General features: G+C 35.3%; 1 protein-coding gene across 1 annotated transcript in view; it reads right to left on the bottom strand.

The window, feature by feature from the left end:
* Positions 1-4,357: 4,357 nt before the first annotated feature.
* The window catches only part of LOC121479219 (zinc finger protein 850-like), a 46,985-nt gene continuing 29,869 nt past the window's right edge, over positions 4,358-21,473 (bottom strand). The window contains exons 4-9 of the mRNA XM_041734687.1: positions 16,382-16,470; positions 15,831-15,953; positions 13,683-13,809; positions 13,286-13,384; positions 11,969-12,022; positions 4,358-6,528 (exon numbers count right to left, since the gene is read on the bottom strand). Of these exons, the coding sequence (XP_041590621.1) occupies positions 5,051-6,528; positions 11,969-12,022; positions 13,286-13,384; positions 13,683-13,809; positions 15,831-15,953; positions 16,382-16,470 (1,970 nt within the window). The 3' untranslated portion in view covers positions 4,358-5,050. The remainder of the gene's footprint in view (positions 6,529-11,968; positions 12,023-13,285; positions 13,385-13,682; positions 13,810-15,830; positions 15,954-16,381; positions 16,471-21,473) is intronic.

Below are 21,473 nucleotides of genomic sequence, written 5' to 3' on the forward strand. Positions count from 1 at the left end.
AAGAATAATCCATAGGTGATATTGTGTCTTTCTTAATGTATCATATCAAGGGCCACTTGATGTCACTTTTTCCCATTTCTGATGTTAATTTATTTCCTTAAGACTGTAGTCAACAGTCCTATCTACTTAAAGCTATATTTTCTCTTTTTATTTTTGAGTAAACTATGGAGTGATGCTTTCAGACTGTTTGAATAAATATGGATACAAAGTTGTCCTATCTTTGCCATATGACTACTAAAAACATTTGTTGAAAAATCTATGAGTAATACATACATATGAAATAATACATCCAACTTTTCAAGATTTATAACAATTCAAAGGGTCTTAAATGATCCAAAATGCCTTCATTATCATATACTATTTTTCCTATGTGTTTGGATCTGTAGCTGGACTTTTAAGTAGTTCTAGTGGTTCATTATATTTTTGCTAGAGCTACACCTAATTATTATAGAGTTATAATATATCTTAATATCTGATAGTTCTAATTATGCAATTCCTCTTCTTCAGAATTTTACTGGTTATTTTGATTTCTTTATTTTCCCATATAGACTTTAGAATGAGCTCATGTTTAAAAAATTCCTGGGATTTTGGGATTGCATCACATTTATAACCTAAGGAATGATGGACTCTTAATGATGTCAGAACTGCAATCCCACCACATCCTTTTATTTTTTCATTTTCTGATCACTTTGGAAAATTTTTATTTATTTTTCTATAATGATTGCGGACATTTCTATTTCGTTTAATTTCTTGAGCTATCAGCTCTTTTTTTGGGGGGGTGACTATAAAAGCATTTTTTTTCTATTGGATCATCTATTTTTAAAGAATATTTGTACATTAAAAAAAAGAATATTTGTACATGAATTCATTGACTTCTCTATGTTAATTTTCTACCAAGGCAACTTCAGTTTGGTCTCTCTCTCATCATAGTTTAATGTGTAAAAGGGTGATAAAATGTAACTTTTTTCTCCTGGATCTAGGTGAAGCCACAAAGTAACTGGTGCCAACTCTCCCTGTCTGTGGATATCACTGCAGGGTATGCAACAGAACCAATGAACATCAAATTTTCTCCTATAATTCAATAACTGAAAGATCATTTATATCATAGGACTGTGCAGTGTAATTTTTTGCAATGACAGAAATGTTCAAATAATATGCTGTCCAATACAATGGCCACTGGCTACAAACAGCTGTTGAGCACTTGAAATGTGCCTAATGAAACAGAGGAATTGAATTTTAAATTTTCTTTAGTTTAAATCTGACTTTAAATAGCTACATGTGTCTACTTGTTAATGTAATGAACACTAAGGGGTAAAAATATCAAAGATGATGAAAGTAGGATTGGATTTGAGATAAAGAATTACTTAAAAGTGTTAGGTAGTTAGCTATGCATGAGCAAGGAGGGATAAAGCAGATGCTGGCCACATCCTCAGAGCCACCCCTCAGAGTTAACAGCCACACCTTTAGAGCCACCTCTAAGGGTCACAAAACAGGAAAGGCCTAGCCACAGAGCTGGCTCAAAAACCACAAGGGGATGTCCAAGAACTGAGCATGCACACAAAAGGTGCAACTTTCTCTTAAGTAACCTTAGGGTCACAGCAAAAGCTCATTAGAAACTCAAACAATATACAAATAAATTTAATTATGACAGACTGCATCATGCATAGGCACATGCACACTTATCTACTCAATAAACTGTCTTTCTCCATTCTGGTCTTAGGTCTCCCAATTCTTTGGTGCATCTGGGACAAGAACTGAGGTACCCAGTAACAAAAGTTGTTTTGTGTAGTGTATTCCTACCTTCATTAATGAAAAGATGGTTGTTTTCCTCTTGCCTCAAAAACAAGCAATGAGGCCATTGAAGTAATTATATCTTATTTCTGTGCTTCAACCCTAAAACCTTTATACACTGCTTTATGATTTTGGAATTAGAGGCTCGTATTCCAGCTTTTCAATTCCTATTAGGCTTTGCTAAGTAGAGTTTCAAAAAAATACTGAAAGTCTTAAGGAGGAAAAAGAAGCTGGCCAGCTCATTCTTGCCTCCCAGTTCTGTATTGTTAACTATTCTTTCTCCAGAAATGCTTCTTTACGTTGTGTGGCAGAAGACAGAAAGCAGAATTTTAAGATGACTCCTTAATGACACACATTTGACTGTAAAGCAAATAAAATGTGGCAGAAATGATGGTATATAATTAAGTTATATGACAAAGGTGAAGGGATTTTGGAAGATAAAACAAAAGTCCCTAAACAGTTAATCAAAAGGGAGATTATCCTGACTGGGTACGATCTGAGCTTTTAAAAAGATCTATATGTCAGAGACAGAACTAAGAATATCTTATGTTGTCCTTAAAAAGCAAGCCACCATTGGTACAGCTTCAAGGAAATTAATTCTGCCAACAAACAAGTGAATTTGGATGATGATCCTGAGCCTTTGGTGAGACACCACCCCCAGCTGACACCTCAACTGCCACCTTGTAAAACTGAGCAGAGGACCCAGCTAAGCTATGCCCTCACATGTACCCATGAAAACTTTGAGATGAGAAGTGTGTTTCTTTAAGCTGCCAAAATTGTGGCAATTTATTTTGCAGCAGTAGAAATGTAATAAACCCTATTAGTGGCCATAGTTCCTAGTTGAAGCTGTTGATTCTTGTTTGACATTGTTCCAAACTTTCAGAATCACCTGTATCATACCTCCCCAGAGACATCAGCACAGCACTAGCCAAGCTAAACCCCACTCTTAAGGCAGTCTGAATCCCAGATACATGGAAACTTCATCCATATCCCTGTGGCACCAGTACCAGATTTTAGGTATTAATTATTGTAATACGTATCTGGATTTATGTTTTAAATTTTTTTTACATGTCTGGACTTAGAGTTACAAGTTCTGTGAGTAATTTTGTCCACCTCCCACAGGTTTTGCTGTATAGGATACTAGTGTCCTTTATATTCAAAGAAATCACAGTTTATTCAATTTCATCCTTAGCCAAATGTTGGTTTAAACATGCATTGGATCAAGAGTCAAATATTTCTACAATCCAGTATTATTTTTAATCAGCCAGATAATGTGGGCAATAATATTCTCAATAATGTTTCATGCTGACATAAATTCAACATATAAAATTAGATATGAGTAAAGGCATTATTCATTATAATTTTATGGGTTTTTTTTCCTTCAGGATAGATCATCTCAATACCAAGAAGGAATGAATGATGATGGCTTTGCTATATTCACTAGAGGTTTTATATTTTTCTCCAGTATTAAATTTCTAATACTAAATCAAATATACACCATAGTTAAGAGCCTTTATAAATAATAAAATAGCCAAAAGAAAAAAAATAATTTTAACAACGGATTATATTTACTGAGTATGTTAAAGTCTTAATTATAAGCATTTGTGTAGATTAACTCATTTGATCCTTACCAAACCCAAGATGTTAGTGAATATAGCCATGCCTATTTCACATAAAGAATAATAATATATAGGAATAGGCTTTTAATATAAATACATTTAAGTGGAAATGAATAATTTTTTAAAAAATTAAATGTCCCTATGTTATATTTGGGCAAAATCATTAGGAAAAATTCTGCAAGGATAAGTAACATGGAAGAGAGGAGAGAAAAATGGCATAACACAGTATGGTCAAAAGGGCAGCCAGTTTAATCTGTCATGTTTAAAATATGTACATGTTAAAAGGTATACATGGATTATCTCAAAAACAATGTAAAGTAGACAAGTGAATACAGTATGCCAAGTAGGATGCTAAACATGGCATTCCTTATAAATACAAAAAGTGGAGTCAGTCAGAGTATTTGACCATAGATGTTTGGTAAAAATAATCGTAAGTCATATATATTAAAACTATTAAACACTTAATTACGGAATGTCCTATATGACACACCTTGTCATTAAAAAGGCAATTTATGAGGCAATTTGAATAACATGATTACACTTGCTTTAAAAAATTTATAAAAGAATTTGTTCCAGCAATTTGACAATAGTTATGGCCACTTTGGGGGAAGAAAGCTAACTTTATTGACTTCTTTTTACATATACAAATAGTTCTATCACTTTATCAATATCAAAATATATATCTTAAACTAATGATATTTTACTTTTTAAAGATTTTATTTTTAAGTAATCTCTTCACCCAACATGGGACTCAAACTCACAACCCAGAGATCAAGAGTTGCATGTTCCACTGACTGAGCCAGCCAGGCACCTCTTAAAGTAATGATATTTTATTTTTATTTTCTTAAAAAGATTTTATTTATTTATTCATGAGAGACACAGAGAGGGAGAGGGAGACACAGGCAGAGGAAAAAGCAGGCTGCTCACAGGGAGCCTGATGTGGGACACAATCCCAGAACTCTGAGATCATGCCCTGAGTCAAAGGCAGACACTCAACTGCTGAGCCACCCAGGTGTCCCAGTAATGATATTTTAAATAAAATGCTATAGATGCAAAGACATTCAGGTAAAAATTTATTATGAAAAAGATCAATTGAAGATCTCCCAAATTGGATGTTGGAGTATAAAAAGATGGTCATTAAATCCAAGCTTATAACACTAAAAATATAAAATGTCACAAAACTGTGCATAAATAGCATCAGGAAATCGTTACTGATTAAGTTGTACTGGAATAAGAATTTTGGTGAGAATATAAATTTAAAAATTTAATATACAACGTATAATAATATAGTATTTTAGCTATGCATAAACCAAACTACTTATAGCTATATAAAAATAAAGTGGGTTTAAAATATTTTAAAATATGAAAATGCAACAAGAGATTTTTCACTTTCCTCCACTCATGATTAGTAAGTTTTTAAAATTTAAAAGGAATGAACTATTAATAGAGGTCTTACAATATTCATTTTATTCTTATGGTAGTTAAACTGTAAACACATAAGGCATTGTCATATTAATTGTATTTCTATATTTTCTTACCAATAAATTATTAGAATTTCTCCTATTACATTTCTAGGGTTTATCTTTCATGTCATGTTACTGCAAGAAATGCTTAAAGGTCTTACAAAGCTTCCTTTCATACTATTTCTTCCCAGTATGAACTTTTTGATGGCGATTAAGATTTGAGCCTCTTGCAAAAGCCTTCCCACATTCCTTACACTCATAGGGTTTCTCACCAGTATGAATTCTTTGATGCAGAATAAGGTCTGAAGAACGAAGAAAGGCTTTTCCACATTTGTTACAAGTATATGGTTTATCACCAGTATGAATTCGCTGATGCCGTGTCAGGTATGTTGCACAAGTAAAAACTCTCCCACATTCATTACATTCCCAGGCTTTCTCACCAGTGTGAATTTTCTGATGTTGTATAAGTATTGAATCTCTACTCAAGATCTTTCCACATTCCTTACATTCATACAGTTTCTCATCACCATGAATTAACTTGTGTCGAGAAAGTTCTGATGAACGACGAAAGGCCCTTCCACATTCCTTACATTTGTAGGGTTTCTCACCAGTATGAATTCTCTGATGTTGAGTAAGGTCTGAAGACTGACGAAAGGCCTTCCCACATTCCTTACATAAATAGGGTTTCTCACCTGAGTGAATTCTTTGATGTGCTGTAAGTATTGAGCCAGTACTAAAGGCTCTTCCACATTCCTTACATTCATAGGGTTTCTCACCAGTGTGAATCCTCTGATGCCGAATAAAGGCTGAAACATTACTAAATGCCCTAACACAGTACTTACATTTATAAGGTTTCTCACCAGTATGAATTCTTTGGTGTTGGGTAAGGTATGAGGAATGACGAAAGGCTTTTCCACATTCTTTACACTCATTGGGTTTCTCACCTGTATGAATCCTCTGATGTACTCTAAAAATTGAACTAGTACTAAAAGCTTTTCCACATTCATTACACTCATAGGGCTTTTCACCAGTATGAATCCTCTGATGACGAATAAGGGCTGTACCATTACTAAATTCTCTAACACATTCCTTACATTTAAAGGGCTTCTCACTTGTATGAATGCTATGATGTAGAAAAAACTGTGAGGCATTAGTAAAGGCCTTCTTGCTTTCCTTAAATTCATTAGATTTCTCCCTAGTAAGAATTATCTGGTGTTGCATAAAGTCTGAGCCATTATTCAAAGACTTCCTACATTCCTCACATTCATAGGGTCTCATATCAACATGCATTGAATGATATGAACTAACTTTTGAAGTTCTACTAAGGGCCTTCCGATATTCCTTATGGTCATAGACTTTCTTGCCAGTATGGCCTTCTTGCTGTGTAATGGGTTTTGAACCCTGTCCATAGGCATTTTTATATTTTTGGCATTCACAAGATTTCCCTTTGGTATTAAATGTTTGATGTAGAGGAAGAGATGTATGCTGACGGAAACGGGGCATGTGTTCAGAGATGTGGCTAAAATGTCTTTTCTGAGATCCCTGTTTAAGTCCATGCTTTGTAAATTCTTCCATTATAACCCATTGGGATGAATCTATTTTATAGTTATCCTTTCTCAGAGATAATTCCTTGTTCTCACATCTAGATTTATATTCTGAAAGAAAACACATATAAAAACATTCATTTTTTTTTTGCAGGGGAGAAGACAAAAAACTTAGAAAAGGCATAATTACATTGACATTAATGTTTATAAATGAAAATAGGATTTATAGTTCTTATATGGTGGTACAATTTGAGAGATAAAGTATAGAAACTGGAAAGCCATATGGGAAGGCACAGGGGAAGGTGATCAGAAAAAGATTAAATCAATGATTCTTAAATTTTGGAATAAATTTAAAGTATACTTTGGCAAAAACTCAAAAGTCTGATAACCTAGTCTGTTAGAAGTTTATAGCTCAGTAGCCTCTCTCACAATTCAGTATAGCAAATTAAAATGATACAATTACCATACAGGGATATTTGCCAGTTTCTAGCAAAATTATATAATTCTTTATCCCTTGAACAAGCAATCCCAATTCTAGAAATCCAAAAATATACTTCTGGAAAGAATCTGTAGAGGTTCACAAGTTATCCACTATAGAACTATTTTTTTAATAATAAATTTATTTTTATTGGTGTTCAATTTGCCAACATACAGAATAACACGCAGTGCTCATCCCGTCAAGTGCCCCCCTCAGTGCCCGTCACCCATTCTCCCCCACCACCCGCCCTCCTCCCCTTCCACCACCCCTAGTTCATTTCCCAGAGTTAGGAGTCTTTATGTACTATAGAACTATTTGTAAGAGCAAATGACTATAATGAATCAAATAAATAGCAAATGACTATAATGAATCAAATAGCCACCAAATTACTAATACTTGAACTCAGTATAGTGTATGCTCACAATAGAGTTCTAAGAAACTTTCTAAGGAAATGAGAAATATATATATATTATATATTATATGAGAACTATATATAATATATATAATAATTATAATATATATTATATATTACATATTATATATTCCTATTGAATGATCTTCATGACTTTTTAAAGTAAAAGAACAAGGTGGAAGAAACATAGTGTATGCTACTACTATTTATCTAAGAAAAGAGATATATGAAGATACATGCATAGATGCTCACACTAAACAAAGAAAGGAAAAATCATGAAGTTTATGAAAGGTATACTATATTGGAGGGAATGAAAACAATGGGGATGGGGTAAATTCAAATATACCACAGAAATATAGGGGAAATTGATATTAGGTGAGAGATATGGGGAACTCTCTATACTATTTTTGCAACTTTTTGGCAAATATAAAATTATTCCAAAATTTAAAATGTTGGGGTAATCCCTAGGTGGCTCAACAGTTTAGTGCCTGCTTTTGGCCCAGGGCATGATCCTGGAGTCCCGGGATTGAGTTCCACATTGGGTTCCCTGCATGGAGCCTGCTTCTCCCTCTGCCTGTGTCTCTGCCTCTCTCTCTCTCTCTCTCTCTCTGTGTCTCTGCCTCTCTCTCTCTCTCTCTCTCTCTCTCATGAATAAATAAAATCTTTAAAAAAACAAAAATAAATAAGTTCTTTTAAAAAGAAGAAAAAGCGATGCCCATAAAAATCATGAAAAAAGATGAAAACATACAGTAGTGCTATTTCTATTAAACACTTCCAGAAAGGTGTGTAGCCACCGTGATAAGACTAGAAAGGAGTATCAAAGTTAAAAGCATAGGAAAGCAAGAAACAAAACTGAAAATATTTATAAATTTTGTGACTGAATGGAAACTCTACTAAGTACTGGAATTAATAGTAGAGTTATTATTATTAGAATTAAATTAACTTATCCTTCTGGGTGTTATATGTTGATTTTTGCTATAATTCATTAATTATTGGAATTATTAATAAGTTAATTTTATATATCTTTTTTATTTTTGCCACCATATCTATATGGAAATATTTCTACAATAACTTGTTAATAATTATCAAAAGAAAAGCAGGTCAGGGCACCTGGATGGCTCAGTCAGTTGAGTGTCTGACTCTTAATTTTGGCTCAGGTCATGATTTTAGGTTTGTGAGATCAGCATCGGGCTCCATGCTGAGTGGAGTCTGCTTAAGATTCTCTCTCTCTCCCTCTCTGCCCTCCCACCACTTGCTCTCTCTTTCTCTTTCTCTCAAAAACAAAAACCAGGACAGCAAAGAAGAGTGCAGAGAGAATAATATCCCAGGTAAAAGACAGAAGGGGAATTGGGAATGTAAATGTGAACATGCTCTATTTCTGGGAGAAAAAGGCAGAAAGGATTAATCAGACTACCCCCAACCTCCCCCCCGGAAGTTACCTAGAATGAGTGTAGCAGTAAATGAAGTAGATAGGAATGTAAACATAACTTCTTTTTTATTAAAGATTTTATTTATTTATTCATGAGAGACAGAGAGAGAGAGAGGCAGAGACACAGGCAGAGGGAGAAGCAGGCTCCATGCAGGGAACCCAACGTGGGACTTGATCCCGGGTCCCTAGGATCATGCCCTGGGCTGAAGGCAGCACTAAACCACTGAGCCACCCAGGCTGCCCACATAACTTCTTTACATATATTTTTATAATGATTTTTGAAACATGTAAATGTTTTATATATTCCAATTATAAACTAAAAAAATCTAAATGCAATAGTTAAGTGGTATATTAAGTTGAAAATGCACAAAAAAATACTTAATTTAGCAACTTTACAAAGGGTACTCTGACTGGAAATCCTTAGTGTAGCACATCCTAATGGAAAAAGGGAAAGAAAACTGTAATGAATCTTGAACATGACTTCAGGTAGGTTTTTCAGTCAGTAGTTGCGCTGTTATTCTAATTTTGAAACTATTCTGTGGAATTTGGGACAGAAGACTTGAATAAATGTACTCACACTGTGGGAAATAGAGTTTCTACCGTTCAAGAAAAAGTTACAAAACTGAAATGCAGAAAAGTGAGAATCTTGTCTTTCAGATTTCAATTAGAGTTATTAGTATGATTCAGTTATAAAAAATATGTTCCCTAGGATCCCTGGGTGGCGCAGCGGTTTGGCGCCTGCCTTTGGCCCGGGACGCGATCCTGGAGACCCGGGATCGAATCCCACATCGGGCTCCCTGCATGGAGCCTGCTTCTCCCTCTGCCTGTGTCTCTGCCTCTCTGTCTCTCTCTGTGTGAATATCATGAATAAATAAATAAAATATTTTTTAAAAATATGTTCCCTGTCTCTTTGCACTTAATGGATAGAAAAGCAATGATAATCCAGTAGTAATGAGCCCAGTGACCACTGATATTAATCAATGAAAACCATTCATTATTAAAAGAAACTAAGGCTTCTTAATGAGCTGGTTAATTCCAAGTTGGGGGAAAGAATAATATGAGACTGGAACATATTTTTGTGCCAGAAAACAGAAGGTCATTAAAGACTCATGCATCCCTGAAAAAGGATGCAGAAGCCACCTGAAATGGGCTTTCAATGGCTAACCATGAATGATAGTTTAATCATAAAAAAAGATTGATTACCATGGGTTATAAAATATTGATTTTTAAAAGAATCAACAAATCTGTAGTGTTTCTCAACAAAAATGGAGAGGAAAAGCTTTTTTTTTTCTTTAACAAAGCAAGGCCAATTAATAAATGCAGAAATAAAGTGATATAAGTAGAACTTCACTTTTTTTATAAGCTCAATTTAATAATTGTTTTGAATAAGAAAAAATGAATAACAAACACTTTGGGTGAAAAATTTCTAGAGTACAATTACACGGTCTCCAAGTATTACTACACGGATTATTTAGTAATGATAAGTGGGAAAATGTATCTTTCTAATGGAAAGATCTGGTAGTCATCTCCAACCACCTGATCAAAATTACCATTAGTATAATGAAAAAACTTGACTTTGCATTTTGATATCATGAATTAAGAAGTGCACAACCCTAGGGGCACCTGGATGGCATACTTGGCTAAGCAATTGACTCCTGGTTTGGACTCAGGTTATGTTCTCAGGGTCATGAGATGAGCCCCGCATTGGGCTCCATGCTCAGAGTAGAGTCTGCTTGAAGTTCTCTCTTCCTCTCCTGCCTTTCCCATTAGTGTGTGCTCTCTCACTCTCTCTCAGAAATAAATAAATAAATCTTTTTTAAAATGAAGTACACACACACACACACACACAAATGAAGTACACAATCCTAATTAAGTATCAGATCAGATGAAATTGCTTAATGTGACTCTACTCATGGGGCTGCAATTAGATAAATCCTGAATGTAAAATATTACAGGACAAATTGACTTTCACTATTGAAAATATTCTTATTTTGAAAAACAACAAAAAATATGCAAGATATTGTTCTTTATTCCAAGATGAAAACAGCATAGAATAATTTATTTTTTAAAAGGTACACATTTCGGGCAGCCCCGGTGGCGCAGCGGTTTAGCGCCGCCTGCAGCCCGGGGTGTGATCCTGGAGACCCAGGATCGAGTCCCACATCGGGCTTCCTGCATGGAGCCTGCTTCTCTCTCTGCCTGTCTCTCTGCCTCTCTCTTCGCTCTCTCTGAATGAATAAATAAATCTTAAAAAATAAATAAATAAATAAAAAATAAAAGGTACACATTTCTGAACATGATGCAATAAAATTGGACATATGTATTATATACCTTGCTGGAAAAGATTTCAAAATAGTCTTCTTTTAAAAAATCAATCATAAAAAAAGTGAAAAATTTATTTACAAAAGAATGTATAGAAGAAAGGAAGTTTATTTTTTTAAAGATTTTATTTATTTATTCATGAGAGACACAGAGAGAGAGGCAGAGACACAGGCAGAGGGAGAAGCTAAGAGAGAAGCAGGCTCCATGCAGGGAGCCCAATTCAGGACTAGATCCCAGGACCCCAGGATCACTCCCTGGGCCGAAGGCAGGCACTCAACTGCTGAGGCACCCAAGCATCCCAGGAAGTTTCAATTAGAAATTGAAATTGTAAGAATATGGAAGACAACTTCATTATGCAAATATATTTATATTATAATATTGATATATCTAAAAGCTTATTAAGAAAGGAAGGCAGGGACCCCTGGGTTGCTCAGTGGTTTAGCGCCTGCCTTTGGCCCAGGGCGTGATCCTGGAGTCGTGGGATTGAGTCCCACATCAGGCCTGCATGGAGCCTACTTCTCCCTCTGTCTATCTCTGGCTCTCTCTCTCTCTCTCTTTCTTTCTCTCTCTGTGTCTCTCATGAATAAATAAATAAAATATTTTTTAAAAAAAAAAGAAAGGAAGGCATATGACAAAGTGTTTTAGAGAAAATCCATGATGCATTTATATACATCTAATGTGTATTTGTATATATAAATACATGTAATATGTGTGCTATAGTTAGCTATTTATGGGATGTAAAAACTCACTTTAAAAATTGAATTTAAAAAGTTAACTTCTATCTGTTCACGAGCATTTAAGATGAAAGTATGTTTACTATACTTCCCCTTTGATTTGACTTGGAGAGGCAAAATAGCTTTTGAGCTAAGACATGTACAATTTGCTTTTAAACCTTATCTCCAACACTTACTAGTTGTTGGCCTTGGACAAGTTACTTCAAGTCTTTGTGTCTCAGTTTCCTCTTCTGTAAATAGGAAAAATAATATTTTTGAAAAATAAAAAGCCTAATCACATCACAGCTCTGCTTAAAATCTTCTACTTATTTCCATCTCACTCAGGAAGTTTAATCACAATTTACAAGGTCATCATAAACTGACTCTTTCTATGTGCTCATACCTCTCTGATCACAGATCAAACTCCTCTCCTCTTTGTTTACTCATTCCCCCATACTGGCCACCTTGGTGCTCCTCATACACAATGAGCCTGCCTGCTTCAGGACTTTTGTACTTACTGTGCCCTTTACCCTGAATCATCCATGTTTATGACCTTTTCCCTCTCTCCCACTCTATTTTATGCTGATTGCATGCATCATGCAATTGTTTGATCCTCCTCCCTCAGCTCAATTTTGTCTTGTCTACAACCTCTGCTATCCCATTGCAAGCACATAACCTTTATACCCAAAACTCTCTACCAAGGTGACTGCAATCACTCCCAGGGCTCCAACTATTATAGCTCTGTGAAGCTTTTCCACCTTTCAATCTTTAGTTATTTTTCCTGGTTGTGGCATTTGAACAGCAATCAATTCTACAATTGCAATTAATTCTACATTTTGAAAGATATTTGTGGATTTTTTAAAGTTTTAGATTTAAATTCCAGTTAGTTAATGTGCAACGTGCAGTATATATTAATTTCAGGTGTATAATATGGTGATTCAACACTTCCATATAATACCTGTATTCATCACAGCAAGTGCACTCCTTAATCCCCATCACCTATTTTCCTCAATCCCTATGCTATAAATTTTTTCATAGTTGATATATTTTATAATGTCTATGTCTCCTAGAAAAATATTCTCCACAACACAGAATATAAGGAAATGTTGGCTGAAAGAATGAATACATGAATAAAATTGATTAAAAAATGGAATGTATCTAATACCAAAATGTTTAAAGGAGTGACATATGTATAGACCAAAAGGCAAGAAAGAGTGAACTAATGGGAATTAGATCTCACATAAAAGTAGATGTTTCTAAGAAAAAAGGTAGATGTTTCTCATTAAAATTACTAGGAATAGACAGAAAATAAGAGAAAAGAAGCATAGATAGTATTAAGTTGAAGGTGAAAGTGTGGGCATTTGGAAGTTCATGATGATGAGGATTACTTTTCTTAATAGTTGTGGGTGTTTGAGGGGATTTTCCTCCAAGCATCTCAAAGATGTGGTCTCCTCACTGAGCATCTGGTTTATACCCTACATTCCTCTTCCCTTACATAATCCTCAATCACTTACCTAGGTACAGGCCCCTTGTCAGCTCACCGCCAAAAACACTCCAAGGCTCCTTCCCTTGCTCCAATAAAGAGATCACATCTGGCTTGGGAATGCAAATTCCTACTCATAAGAGAACAAAGGAGACTTTTTATGTTGTAGCTGTTTCAGGACTCAAATCCTATCCTGTGATCAGCAAATAAAAGATGATGTCACTATTGGAAGGGCCACACAAAAAAAGAAAAGGTAGAGCTTTGGCGGTAGGCCCAATGACGCCATACATTCCCAACTCTACAAAGCTCATTTCTTTAGGAATAGGGAAAAGAAACACATAGGATATATGAAAGAAGTTGAGAAATTCTTCTCAGGGGAAGCAAATATTCAGGAGGGCTGTAGACTTTTTGGAGAAAGGTATACTTACCGACTGAGACCAGGTTGCTATAATTCTCCAACATTACGTATTTGTACAAATTCCTTTGAGTTGAATCCAGGCATTCCCACTCTTCCTCAGAAAAGTCTATAGACACATCCCTGAATATCACAAATCCCTGAAACAAAAACCCTGTGTTATACTTGTATAATGAAAATAAATGACTTCAAGGTAGAAGAGATGTGAAACATAAAAAGAGAAGTAAAGGAGAGTTTTAGAGGAAAGGAGTGAAATGGAACACAAACAGGTTGGGCTCAATACCTGTGATAAGGGTGAAGATTAGAGTTAGTGTTAATCAATGAGCAGGCCTCACACAACCCAATTTCTGCAGATAAAAACTCCTGTACAGAATGAGAGAATTCCAAGATCCATTCTGGTTTTAAAATATACTAAATCCAATTAAGAAGAATATCTATTTAAAAACCTAACTGATATATAGTATATTTTCAGTAAAGGGAAGTACTCTCTTGCTTCCCCTTCTCCCCTGAAAAATCAAGTTATAAATAATTGGTAAGCTCTGGGAAAGGTATAAGAGGATAAAATTTTAGAATAACAAGAATATAGGGACACCTGGGTGGCTCAGAGGTTGAGCATCTATCTGCCTTTGGCTCAGGGCATGATCCCAGAGTCCTGGGATCAAGTGCCAAAATTGAGTCCCACATCGGGCTCCCTGCATGGAGCCTGCTTCTCCCTCTGCCTATGTCTCTGCCTCTGTGTGTGTGTGTCTCTATGAATAAATAAATAAAATATTTTTAAAAAAGAATATAAAGATCCTAACATTTTCAACAATCAGAAAGTAGGTCACATGAAAGGTACCAGAAAATAGAAACAGGATGCCCTGCTCAATAGTGCCTTGAAATGAAGAAACAAAATTAAAAATGTAACAAATTTCGCAATACTGAGAATGAACTCTCTACTAGAGTCACTCTTAAGATTTTATTTATTTATTTATTTGAGAGAGAGAGAGAGACAGGGAGAGAACACAAGCAAGGGGGAGGGGCAAAGGGAGAATGAGAAGCAGACTCCCTGCTGAGCAGGGAGCCCAAGGTGGGGCTCAATCCCAGGACCCTAGGATCATGACCTGAGTCAAAGGCAAACTCTTAAGCAACTGAACCAACCAGACACTCCAAGGTCTACCCTTTCAGCAAATTTCAAGTACATAACATAGTATAATTAACTATAATCACCATGATGTACATTAGATACCCAGAGTTTATTCATATATAACCAAAGGCCTCTACCCTCTGACAAACATATCTCTATCTCCTCCAACCCAGTCCTTAGTAACCTCCATATTATTCTGCTTCTGTGAATTGGACTTTTTTTTTAGATCTCACACATAAGTGAGATCGTTACAGTATTTGCTTTTCTCTATGTCTTCTAGATATATCAATGTTTTTGCAAATGGCAGGATTTCCTTCCTTCTCATGGGTGAATAATATTGCACTATATATGTCCCTGTCTATCTATCTATAAAGATAGCTCACGTCTATTTTATCCATTCATCCATCAGTGGACACTTAGATTGTTTCCATATCTTGGCTATTGGCAATAATGCTGCAATAAAAATGAACATGGTAGTGCAGATATCTCTTCATGATACTGATTTTGATTTCTTAGGATATATACTCAGAGGTAGGACTGCTGAGTCACATAGTAATTCAATTTTTAATTTCTTGAGAAATCTCCATACTGTATCCCACAGTGGCTGTGCCACTTTATATTTCAACCAACAGTCTACAAATGTTTCTTTTCTCCACTTCCTCACCAATGATTAGCTATTGTCTTTTTGGTAAAAGCCATCTTAACAGGTACGAGGTGATATCTCCTTGCAGTCTTCAGCTTTCTCTAGTGATTAGTGATGTTAAGCACTTTTTATACCAGCTGGCCATTAATATATCTTTTTTGGAAAAATGTCTATTCAGGTCCTTTCCCCATTTATAAATCAGGGTGTGTGTGTGTGTGTGTGTGTGTGTGTGTGTGTTTGCTATTGAGTTATATAAATCCTTATAATTTTAGATATTTACGGTTTTGGATATATGGTTTACAAATATTTTCTCTCATTCCATGCATTGCTTTTTCATTTTGTTTACTGTTTCCATTGCTAGGCAGAAACTTTTTTGTTTAATGTAGTCCTACCTGTTTATTTTTGCTTTTGTTGCCTATGCTCTTCATGTCATATCCAAATTCATTGCCCAGACGAATGTCAAAAAGCTGTCTCCCTATGTTTTCTTCTAATAGTTTTATGGTTTCTGGTCTTACATTTTCTTCACTTCTTCATTCTTTTTTTCTCTCCTTCACTTTTTCCTGACTGGATAATGTCAAATGACTTGTCTATGACTTCACAGATTCATTCTTCTGCTGGGTTAAGTCTGCTGTTCATGCATCCTATTGCAATTTTTCATTTCATTCACTGTATTTTTCAGCTCCATATTTTGTGTTTCTTTTCATGATTTCTATCTCCTTGTTAAACTTTGTTAGTACATTGGTTTTCTGATGTCATTGAATTATCTTACTGTATTTTCTTCTCACCGAGCCTCCTAAAACAATGATTATTGAATTTTTTATTGGGTAAATTGCATATCTTTATTTCTTTAGGGTCAATCATTGTGAAATTATCATGTTCCCCTGGTAGTGCCATGTTTCCTTGATTTTTTGGTGTTCCTTCAAGTTTTACATAGTGTGTTCACATTTGGAGAAGCAGATTCTTCCTCTAGTCTTTGCTGACTTGCTTCAAGAGAGAAATTCTTTCTTTCAGCCTTTTCTGTGGACCTGTATTCTAAGGTAGTAAAGGATGTGTTATATCAATGCCAGGGTGTAAAAGAGCAAAAAGTTACACAAGAAATCAAGAAAGAGGAAAAAAAAAGCTTTAGCATAGTGGCAAGAGAAGATTCCCATATAAATATAAAATGCAAAGTGTAGGACAACAGGTGCTAAGTAAGCATAAAGAAAAATTTGTCCACATGGGATCAGTAGGCAGATGGAAGACTATGAGACACTCCCCAGCTAACAATGTTCTACCCTGTGAAAACTGCATTTTTGCATTAATGAAAATTAACATTGCTTCTAAGCTTTTGCTATAATTATACAAGCAATGTTTCCATGAATAATATCATTGTGTGTTTGTCTGACATCACCAGGATAAAATCCTAGAATTGGAAGTGCTGGCCAACACTACATGGATTTTAAAGTTGGAAAGAAATGTCCAACTGACCTCTATTGAGGCAATACCTACCAATTCATTCTACCCACCAGGATGGTGTGAGAATATTCTTCCGCACACTATGGCTGGCATAATTAATACCAAATTTCTTTATCTTTGCCAATGTAAGAAGTAAAACGGGAAGTTCTCATTTATATTTCAAATATTTATTTTTATAATATTATAAGGTTGAGTACTTCTGTCTAGTTATTACTGCAGTTCCTATACTATGAATTTTTTTTATATTCTGGCTAGATCTTAATGAGGTTTTTGTGCTTTTCTCTTATTGAGATTAGTAGTAAGTTATAATTTGCTACAAATGTACCATAGTTTTGTCACTTGTAGGATAGGCAAAAAGTCATACTTGTCAATCTGACAAGGGACTCCTGGGTTCTCATTATTAAAAAATATGACATTCTGTTCAATCTGACATGGAACGTTCACCAAGATAGACCACATTCTGGAGCATAAAATATACCCTAACACTTAAAAGAATAGAAATCATATAATATCTACTCTCAAATAATAATAGTATTAAGCTAGAAATCAACAGAAAGATAATTAGAAAATTCCAAAATATAAGAAGATTGAACAACAGATTTCTAATAGATAGGTCAAAGAAGAACTTTCAAGAGAAATTTAAAAACATTTTAACTAAGTGAAAATGAAAACACAGACTATAAAAATTTATGGGATGAAGCAAAAGCAGTGCTCAGAGGGAAATTTATAGCAATTATGTATATATTAGAAAAGGAGAAAGACCTGAAACCAAAAATCTAAGTTCCACCTTAAGAAACTAGAAAAAGAAAAAATCCAAAGGAAGCAGAAAAAATAAATAATAAGAGAGCAAAAATCAATGAAGTTGAAAACAGGAAATCAATACAGAAAACTAAATGATATTTTTAAAACATCAATAAAACAAATAAGCCTTTAGTTAGGCTAACTAAGAAAAATACAGAAGACATGAATTACTAGTATAAGAAATGAAAGAGGGGACAGCATTACATTGTATAGATATTAAAAGTTAATTAAAAATACCATAAACATGCCCATACATTTGATAACTTAAATGAAATGGAATTATTCTTTGAAAGATATAATATCCCAAAACTCATACAAGATGAAGAAGACTGGATAGCCCTGGTGGCGCGGCGCTTTAGCGCCGCCTACATCCCGGGGTATGAACCTGGAGACTGGGATCGAGTCCCGTGTCGGGCTCCGTGCGTGGAGCCTGCTTCTCTCTCTGTCTGTGTCTCTGCCCTTCTCTCTGTGTGTGTGTGTCTCTATGAATAAATGAATAAAATCTTTAAAAAAAAGATGAAGAAGACTATCTGAATAGGTGTAGACGTATAAATGAAACTGAGTCAATAATTCATAACCTTCCAAAACAGAAAGCACCAGGCCTAGATGGATTCACCGGTTAATTCTATCACACAATTGAGGAAGAAATTGTGTCAATTCTCTACAATGTCTTTCAGAAAATAAAAGCAGAAGTATTACTTCCTATATCATTCTGAGGTCTTTATATTACCCTAACCCCAAAACCAGATAAAACATTACAAAAAAAGAAAGCTGCAGACCAGTATCTTTCATGAACAGGGATGTAAAAATCCTCACAAAACAATAGCAATTGAATCCAAGAATATATAAAAATAATTATTCACACCATGACAAAATGGGATTTATCCCAAATACAAAAGGTGGGCTCAACCTTTGAAAATAAATTAATGTGATCCACCACATGAACAGACGAAAAAATAAAAATCACATGATCAATATATGCAGTAAAAGCATTCAACAAAATCTAACACTCATTTGTGATAAAACACTCACAGACAGGGGAAGATGGCAGCACAGTAGGAGGATCCTAGGCTCAATTTGTCCCATGAACACAAGTAGATAACTATCAGATCATTCTAACTACCCCAGAAATCAACCTGAAGACTGACAGGACAAACTACACAACTAAAGGGAGAAAAGAGGCCACCTTGAAGAAGGTAGGAAATGTGGGGACATGCTTCATGGGAGAAATAGATCACTGGTTCTGCAGAGGGGAGGGAGCCATGGCCATAGATAAGGGTGAGAGAGGAACACATAAGGGAACACACAAGGAGAAAGTTTCCCCAAAACCGTTAGCTTAGAAAATAAGAGGGCTGAACTACTGGAGTTCTTGCAATCAATGGGGCATAAAGCCTGGAGTTTTAAAAGTCAGCAGCCTTGGCTGGGATAGAGCCTGGAGGGCACTGTGCTGCTCCTAGAGAGAAGGCAGACAATCCAGGGATAGACAGCATGGAAACAGCGATTTGAGGAACACCTGGGGCACAGAGTTAGGAGATTATTTACTCTTCTCAGAGTGTATCAATGAGAGTGTTCACAGAGACACCTCTCTGTAAACAAATGGCCAGTACCATTTACCTCCCTGTCCCCTCAGTATAAACATAGAGCCACCTGCAGGAAGCAGCGCAGCTCCACCACTGGCTGCCTAACTTGAAAATACCAAGACTTACCCCCCTCTGCTCTGAAGGGACTGCCCTTCTCAGTCATTCCTGCCTCAGTTCCAGTGTGGCAGGACCTTTCCTCAGAAGACCAGCATAAACCCCTGACCACACCATGTCTCCCAAACAGAGAATTCTGCAGGACATCAGTTCTGGTGGAGGTGAGTCAGGTTGGATTTCACAAGCACACCAGAACACATCTAATTAAAACTCATCAGGCCAAGAGCCAAATGGCTCACAGCACAGCATGCAAGGAGAGCCTCTGCAGACGTCTGGGCTGAAGGACAGAGCAATCAAAACATAATAACAAAGCATACAAAGCACACATCAGAGACCTCCCTGAAGCACCAGGCCTTAAGCACTACATGACCTTTTTCAGAAAGTCATTACTTTCAGGATCAGGAAACATAACTGGCTTTCTTTTTTCTTTTAGATTTTATTTATTTATTCATGAGAGACACACAGTGAGGCTTTCTAACACACACAAGAAGGCAGAGACCTAGACAAAAAGCAAAGATGGAGGAATTTATCCCAAATAAAAGAACAAGATGAAGCCAGGGCAAGAGATGTATATGAAACAGATATAAATAATATACCTGATATAGAATTTAAAGCAACAATCATAAGGATATTACTAGGCATGAGAAAAGAAGACATTGATGAGACCCTTACCACAGAGATAAAGGGTTAAAAAAGGAATGAAAAAGAAAGACTGAGAGAAAGAAAAAGAGAGAAGGAAGGAAGGAAGGAAGGAAGGAAGGAAGGAAGGAAGGAAGGAAGGAAGGATGAACTTCCCAAAACTGAATCAGAAATAAGTAGAAAATCTGAATAGACTGATTACCAGAAAATAAATTGAATTAGTAATCAAAAGTCTCCCAACAAACAGAAGTCCAGGGCCAGACAGTTTCACAGATGAACTCTATCAAACATTTTAAAAAGAATTAATACCTATTTTTCTCAAACTATTCCAAATAACGGAAGAGGAAGGAAAGCTTCCAAATTCATTCTATGAGATCAGCATTACCCTGATACCAAAACCAGATAAAGATACCACTAAAAAAGAGAACTACAGACCAATATCCCTGATGAACATACACAAAAATCTGGTGGGTGTGTAAATTGATTCAACTACTTTGGAAAACAATATGGAGGTTCCTCAAAAAATTAAATATAGATTTACTATATGATCCAGCAATTCCACTTCTAGGTATATAGCCAAAGGAAAAGAAAACAGAATTTTGACTGCATATATACAATCCCATGTTTATCAGATCATTATTTGCAATAGCCAAGATACGGAACCAACTTGAATACCCCTCAATGGATAACCAGATAGAAAAGATGTGGTTCATATACACAAAGGAATATTATTCAGTCATGAGAAAGGAGGATATCCTTCTATTCTAAGCGAGATAAGTCAAAGACAAGTACTGTATATTATCACTTATATATGGAATCTAAAAAAACTAAATGTGTAAAAAACAGAGTAAAATGGGTACAAGGGGATGGTGGACGTGGATATGAACAATGATACTAAAGGGCACAAACTTGCAGTCAGTAGTAAATAAGCCATAGAACCCAATGCATGATATAATGAATATAGATAATAATATTGTACTATAATTATATAATGTGAAAAATACTGCTACATTAGCCATATTATAATATATAAATGTATGAAAATAATACACTGTACACCTTAACCCTAGGCAATGTTACAGGTCAAATTTATTCAGTACAAAAAGATCAATAGAACAAAATAGTCCAGAAACAATTGTATATAATCACTGATCTTTGAGAAAGTAGCAAAGGCAATATAATGGACCAAAGACAGACTTTTCAATAAATGGTGCTGGAAAAACTGCACATCCACATGCAAAAATGAATCTAAACAGAGCATCTTGCACAAAAATTACTAAAACATGGGCAATAGATTTATATGTAAAATACAAAACTATAAAACTCCTATAAGTTAATATAGTAGAAAATCTAGAAGACTCTGGGTTTGGTGATGACTTTCCAGCAACACCAAAGGCGTGATTTATGAAAGAAATAATTGATAAACTGGACTTCATTAAAATTAAA

Source organism: Vulpes lagopus, chromosome 2 (assembly GCF_018345385.1).
Source record: "Vulpes lagopus strain Blue_001 chromosome 2, ASM1834538v1, whole genome shotgun sequence".
Classification (NCBI taxonomy): domain Eukaryota; kingdom Metazoa; phylum Chordata; class Mammalia; order Carnivora; family Canidae; genus Vulpes; species Vulpes lagopus.